We start from the raw sequence: 7316 nt of genomic DNA on the forward strand, positions 1-7316 counted from the left end.
TATACGTAATGTTTTTGTTAGCGCTTTGTCACGGTCTCAGTGGATGAGTGGATGGTTCGAAAAGTTTAGCTGTTGGAGGCTAAGGAGAGCAATGGAAAACCCTATGCTAATGCCATGGACATTAGCAGGGCTTTTGGTACAACAAGCTGCCTTGCAACAAATTGAAATACACATAATTGTAGTCTGGGCTCAATGACATCGCAATTGACAACGACTAAATCGATGTTTCGAGTGGTTGTCAGTCCCCCCTTAACCACCGCTTGTGTTTGCTTCCAACCCACCTGACTTTCAGTTTTTCGCCCCAATGGAGAAGGTTAGTGGCTTAATGGGTAAGTTGATTGACTTTAAGAGCGATAATGGTAATTTTAGCAGTTTATACATAAATATATTGATATAAAAAAAAAGGGAATATTCATTTGGGAATTCTTAATCTTGATGAATAACCATAATGGTTAAGTTTAGCCGTTTATACATAAATATATTGATATTAAAGCAAGAGAATTTTAATTTGGGAATTCTTAATCTTGATGAATACAGTCTTAAAACTACTAGTCATGGTATAATTTAATACAAAAATATTTAAAATCGACATCTTCAGCACATCTCAAATATTAAAAGTTTGATTAATGCTTAATTATAACTTAAAAGAAACATATTATACTTTAATTGTAAAACAATTAAAATGATAGGGTATTTTGAAGTCGACTCCCTCTGCTTGGCCATTAAAAGTGATTAAATTGTTGTTGACTGATTAGCATTAGGGAACAATGGCTTTGAAAGGGGGTGAAAATGGGGCTACTTAAGTGGGGAAACATCCCCCAAAGCCTAAGGGATTTGTTTTGTGGGGGGGGGGGGTTAAATCGTTTTTATTTTCCTTTAATATACAAACCTCGTTTTGTTTGGCGGTCATTATTTCTAATTAATTTTAATGTGGCGCCTTGATTGATGGATTGAGTTGTTGGTATGAAAAGTAAGAAATAAACAATATAACTCAAAAGCGCCATTTAGTGCTGGAGCGGATCCTGCTCGTTCTGGTGGACCTATTCCTGCTGTTCCAAAGCCGCCATCTCCTCCTGCTGCTTTTTGATCAGCTTGTTGCGCAAAAGAATCTCCAATTGAGTGCAGAACTCCGACTTGGCAATGCCTGTGTCCAGATAGACTTCTTGCTTGCCCTTCCTGCCAACTCTTTTTCCACGTGTCACCTGGATGTTATGGCCACCGGAACCGGAGCAGGATCCTCCGGCTATTGTGGTTTCCGATGGTGAGCGGCGCCTGTTGCGTATGAAATTGTATCCTGGCAGCCAGCGGCGGAGAAGGCGGTCCAGACGGGCCACGAATCCCACCTTGGAGCCGTCCATGCTCGACTTTGATTTGTATTTCTCGAGGTATTCGTCTTTTTTACAGGATTACTAACAGCCTTTGCCAATGTGACGAACTTTTGAGTGCTGGGATAGAGTTAGGCTTGCCTGCTGGGATCCACGTTCTCAACTCGCCATACTGATACAAAACAACACGCAGTGTTGGGAAAAATAATTAAATTATTCATTATACTATATATATTTTTTCCAGTGCATCACTCAGCCCCTGTCACGTGATTTGTGACCTCCCAACTATATAGGTTGCTTCAGTGTCCACGTCGTAATGCGACCCCTGAGTGGCAGCTCGAAAGTGTTGAGAGTCTTTCCCAGATGACTTTTGAAATATTCCCCACAATTCAACTTCATTCTTAGTACAGACTGTCAAGCTAAAACATTAAAGTAATTTCAAGAACTGAGAGGATTTTCATTTAGTTTAAAGTTCCAAGCGTTTTGAGGTGATTTAAATGGGTTACACAGTCAAAAACCACAGAGCGTTTTACTTAAGACTAATGGACAACAACTGATGTTTGTTAAAGACGAATATGGGGTAAAAAGTATATTGTTGGTTTGTAAATTTAAACTAAATCTGACTTTTTGAGCCCGCAAATTTGAAATTTCACAAAACATCCAAAGCCACCGAGGTACTCAGAGATAAAGTGCGTTTCTGCAATTACAACTTCAATGTTTTAAAAATCAGACGACTTTATCATATGGCTGCCTTCGAAAATTTAAACAACTTATCGGAAATTCGACATATACGCCAAAAGGCGAAGCATATTTTTAATTAAATTAAATTTAATTAATTTAATTTGTATAATATAGAAATTGTAGATCAATATGCTACTACAATTAGAAAATTTATATCGGAAAAAAATGTTGGAAAATTTGAATCTAGCCATCCATGAGTCCTTATGTCAAAACGACCAGCCCCCATCCGAGCTCCTGTCGTTCATTCTGTTCAAAAGATTCGAGCAATACAGTCGCTCTAGAATACCGTTCCACAAAAAAATAAAATTTCAAGAGTCCAATCCGAAAAAAAATGTTACTACGTTTGTTTTTTAAATTGGTTGTCGGTCCCTTCGTTGAAGAGATGCTGAATGAAGCTTTGGTGTATCAGCTGAAGACGGTGGTGGGTCTCCTTGTCACTCTGGGCTGTGGCTATTTCCTGAAGAAGATGTTGCGACGGGAGATGCGAAACCAGGAGATGAGGGCCCAAATCCAGCAAGCCGGAGTGTTTAGAGGTCTTTATCGGCATATCAAACACTTTCCAATTTTGTAGAAGTTATTGAAAAATCGTAATTCTGACGTCACTGCAAGCAGTCAGGTGTGCCTTAGTGGATGTTTTCCACAACAAATGTCGCTTTCGACTTAATGGGTGGCCGTGTTTAAATTTAATGTACTACATGTTTATAATAAAGTATTTTGTATTATTTTTTAATAATTAAGCTTGTTCAAATCCCTTTTAATTCTAAATGAAGTTGTTTTTTTTTTTAATTTTTTTTAAGCGTATATATCGACGGTGGTATCGATATTTTCGAAGGCGACTGCTACCTATGCATACCAGCATCCTCGACAGAAACTGAGAGGATGCTTAGCAGAGCCGGCCAAATAATGTCAGACAGAAGGGCCTCCTTAAAGCCAAAGTCATATGAACACACAATTCCAACAAATAAAGAATTTTTGACAACTGGAAAGAAACAATTCAAAAAAGATACTTTTCAAAGCGAACTCGATCTAGAAAAAAATGAATCCGGTTCATTTACGAAATAAATCACGCTCCGTTAAATGGTTGGTTCGATTAAAAAAAAAATCTGAACCACTCCAGTTCGGAGTAACCCAACTCCGGAGTGTTTCAGAGCCCTGAATTACATAAATAGATTAATATCGATATAATCTCTGTTAGTTTTACAGACTCGTCTAACAGTCCATTTTAAGTGGTTTGTAGGGGCCTTTTTCGAAGTGTCAAAAGGCAAATGACTTGCAAGAATATCATTGGAAAATCTGCTGCGCCTGCGTGCTGTTTTTTGCCGAGTAACTTCTCTTCATTTTAATTTGCCAAAAGCTATAATTTCATGATGAGCTACCAATTCTATCGCACCTCAACATTGGGTACCACGCTTCAGGAAACCATAAATGAGATGACACAGGCAAGTAAATTTGTATAAATATTTAGGAATGATATTATTCATATTATTATATTATTTTCAGGAAGGCCTTTTAAGTCCCGATTTGGTCCATACCATATTGCAGAAATTCGACAAGTCCATCAGTGAAGCCTTAAACAAGCAAGTCAAGGCCAAGGTCAACTTTAAGGCTGACAAATTGCTCAACTATAGACACTGCGACAATGTGTGGACCTTGCTGCTCAAGGATGTGGAATTTCGTGAGGGTAACAATGTCGTTGAGGTCGTGGATACGGTCAAAATTGTGGCCTGCATTAGCCAGACCGATTAAAGGGTATAAAAAGTTGCGACCCCCCACACAGATGAACGTCTTTTTCTTTCCTTGGCGCTTACGCTTATAATTGAAAAAGTTTTCATACCGCAGACCGTGCGCCTTCACACTTAATATGGCGACGTTTTTGGGATTTTTGGCTTTTGGTAGGCATGGGCCGGGCCGGGCCTTAAATGTGGTCTACCATGACCCAGTTAATGAGATACGAGATCTTATTAAACTCTGGCTGGCAAGCCTGCCTGCTTAAATGCAACGCCACCTGAGACTTTCTCTGTGTGGGCGTATTGCTTCCGCTTCCGTTTCCGTGCTCGTGGGGCAAAAACAAAGGCTTGGCAGCAGGAAAATATTATCATCGTTCTCGGGATCTAACTCTGACTGAGATTTGTAGATTTTTTAGACAGAACCGAGACCGAGACTGAGACCTCCCCAAGCCGGAAGTTCAGGCCATTCAAGGTCGTTTCCGGTTGCGTATTTTAAAGAGGAGGCCACTTTTACTAGACCTAAAACGAAATTGTCATAGAAACTAAACTATTCTTACGTGAATTAAAAACTATTGGGTATGATGAGTACGAAGAGTATTAAATTAATACCACTATAGGGGTCATATTACTTTGTATTAAATTAACAATTAATTACTGTCTGTGGATTAGTTTCAGGACAGACTTATTAAATTAATCTTTCAGTTTTTTTTAAGTGTAGGACAGCGAAAGCGCACACATTTTGCGGCTTAGTCCTCAAACATTTCGGCTTAAGATTCGATTGAAGGTCAGGTCAATAGGTCAGCAACCAATTAACGCATTAATTAACTCCTGGAAGCAAAGGTGACTATATCTACCATACCGAAGCATAAGTACATATATACAAAATGCAATCAAAAATGTACAAGTTAATGGCAAAAGTTTGGGAGTAAAAGCTTTTTTCAATGCTAAAAACCACTTTTGTTGCACAAAAGCTCCAAAGCTCAGTAAAGCTTTAGAACGTTCTGAAAGCTATTTTAGGGATATTTAAGCCCTGTTTGTTTTATTATTACATTTATACTAAATAATTTTTTATTGATAAAAAACAAAAACAATACGAATCTATTAAAAAAATAGTAGTGTATTGATGTTTTTTTGACTATTTTTATTTTTAAGAACATCGAGTTATATTAAGGTTTCTTCTATCTTATAAGCACTTTTTGCTATAATGAAAAAAGTCTTGTAATTTTTTCCTTTTAAGTTTATGTTTAATTTGATAGGAAAAGTGGGAAAAGAAAGGACTAAAGACTTACTATATTTTTACATATCTGCTATAATTTAAACGGACTTAAACCAGAGTATTACGAATACTAGTATTTTATCTACAATTTAGACCACTATTTATGTACGAACTTTTTAGGTACAACAATTATTTCCATTAAATATCTTTATACGTTATCTGTTATAAACAAACGACATTAAATTCCTAGGAAAACATACTGTGCTAAAAATCTATTTTACTACCCAGTATTTTACCATACCCAACAATAAACTAAATAAGATAAATTGTATAACTTATTGGTGTACTTTTGCCATACGATATTGACCTAAAAAGCAAGGAATATAAATATGGCTGTGTTATTTAGTATAAAAAGTGCAAGACAAGGTTTTTTACTGGTTTTCTGCTGATTTAGGTACAACTTAGACGCAATAAATTTTTTGAAAAAAGTTTTTAATTTCTTCCATAAAGCCTTTTGAAAGATGTTTATTCTTTAGGTCTTGAAAACTTTAAATTTGTACATAATAGCAACCTAAAAATACCTTTTAAGGTCTTACAAATGTTCTATAAACTACCAAACGTGACGCACAATGTTGGTTGGTATCTTAACCGGTAAAAATTTCTAATATAAACATTCAAGTTACCCTTTGTTTTGCGCCTCAATAAAATTGAGTAACTTTTATCAAATATAATAAAATTCAAACGATTAGATGTAATGATTTTCTTCAACTGTGGTTTCGAAAATACCAAACATTAAAATCGAATTATGCATAATATTATTTGGTTGTTTCGAATTAAATTGAAATTCAGCGGCGCGCCGTATTGAGAAAGCTCTCTAAGTGGTCAGCCAGAATTTCCCTTTATTTCCGCCCCTTTTTTGGCAATGTCCTAAAAATGAGGGGACGTTTTGGGACGCACTCAGACTCAAAGTGAGTGAGTCACTCCGATGATAATAGCTCAATGGCAACGTGTGAAACTCAGTTAACTCAAGTTAAGCTCATTGGACGAGATGCCGGTAAGCATCGTGTGCCCTTACGTTTTCCCTTTCCCCAAAAAAGGGGCAATCAAAACGCAGCTGGAGGCAGTCTAAAAACAACTCGAGCACTTGGCACCACTCAAGACTTGGACATGGATGGATGGTCCTTCCAAAAAGGTCCTGCGATCAAAAGGCGCTCTGCTGCCCCACTTTTGCCGGACCTGATGACAAGGTCTCCATGAAAAACCAACTCGGTCGACTGGCTGGAAAAGTTTTGCAGGCATTCGGCCAAATCGAAGGCCGCCAAACTCGCGCGGAAATGAATTTTTCTGCCAGCAAGTCACCGGGAGAAGTCACAATCGACCACAGGCCAGACGATAGGCTATATTTTCGAGTAGAAGCAAAAGTATAACTAAGACCAAGTGCAAGTCCCCGTCCCAGTCGTAGCCGGAAAAGCCAATTAATTTGGCAGCGGCTTTTCCAGCCTCTCCATAAACGGGCGCACGGAAAAGAGCACTGAAGTGGACAGCGGCGTGCCCGCCGAGGTTTTCCACCTGTCACGTATAACGCACCACCACCACCGCCACAAAAATGGGCGTACATTGAACCTGAAGGAGTGCCAAAGTCCAGGAGTCCATGGCTCTATGGGTCCAAGAGCCCTAGGCCTAGACGCAGTCCCTCGTCCACTCAGCCATTCATTCCCTCCAAGTCCATCTGTCGCCGGAAAGTCGTTCAAAAAGAGCCCCCGGGAAACGGGATTGCAGAGAGAAAAATAATCGGACTATAACAGGCATTAAGTGCCAAGTAAAACTGAGCAAAACCCCATTAAATGAAAGATAACACTCTATTAAAGTGGCAGTCGATTGAGTAAGTTTCACAGAAAACCACTGAATTAATAAAATTTAGTATATGTTGTCTTTGAAAATAGGGAATGGGAAATGTGGAATTTCTGTTGAAACTTTGGCTTAAAATCATTTAATTACGAAATTTATTTATTTACAATTCAACTGAAATGGAGTCTGAAAGTGTTTTTTTCTTTTAAAGTGGGAACCGATTGAGTTTATTTCACAAAAACCCATGGAGTACAGGTAAAAAAATCGGGGCTATAGTACATGTATCCTTGAAATAGGGATTAGGACATGTTATATTTTAGTATGGCTTAAAATCATTTAATTGAGAAGTTTATTATTAACTAAATTAACTATTAACTATAATGAATTCTGAAATTGAGTGATTTCAATAAAGATAATACTCTCTTAAAGTGGACACCGACTGAGTTTATTTTACAAAGA

The 7316-nt window shown here is 37.8% G+C and overlaps 2 protein-coding genes across 2 annotated transcripts; one reads left to right on the top strand and one right to left on the bottom strand.

Annotated features, from left to right (window-relative positions):
* Positions 1–907: 907 nt before the first annotated feature.
* LOC128265109 (uncharacterized) lies at positions 908–1502 on the bottom strand. The gene has a single exon (XM_053000925.1). It carries the CDS (start codon positions 1356–1358, stop codon positions 1041–1043), a length of 318 nt encoding a protein of 105 aa, XP_052856885.1. The 5' UTR covers positions 1359–1502; the 3' UTR covers positions 908–1040.
* Positions 1503–3261: 1759 nt separating this feature from the next.
* Positions 3262–3830, top strand: LOC128265110 (transcription initiation factor IIA subunit 2). The gene is made up of 2 exons (XM_053000926.1): positions 3262–3509; positions 3571–3830. The coding sequence occupies exons 1-2, from the start codon at positions 3431–3433 to the stop codon at positions 3810–3812; spliced, it is 321 nt and encodes a 106-aa protein (XP_052856886.1). The 5' UTR covers positions 3262–3430; the 3' UTR covers positions 3813–3830.
* Positions 3831–7316: the final 3486 nt, after the last annotated feature.

This window comes from Drosophila gunungcola, unplaced genomic scaffold (genome assembly GCF_025200985.1).
Source record: "Drosophila gunungcola strain Sukarami unplaced genomic scaffold, Dgunungcola_SK_2 000095F, whole genome shotgun sequence".
NCBI lineage: Eukaryota > Metazoa > Arthropoda > Insecta > Diptera > Drosophilidae > Drosophila > Drosophila gunungcola.

Coding starts and splice junctions, on each gene's coding strand:
- LOC128265109 (XM_053000925.1), bottom strand. CDS start 1,358: ATGGACGGCTCCAAGGTGGGATTCGTGGCCCGTCTGGACCGCCTTCTC.
- LOC128265110 (XM_053000926.1), top strand. CDS start 3,431: ATGATGAGCTACCAATTCTATCGCACCTCAACATTGGGTACCACGCTT. Junction 3,510..3,570: donor AAATGAGATGACACAGGCAA/GTAAATTTGTAT, acceptor ATTTTCAGGAAG/GCCTTTTAAGTCCCGATTTG.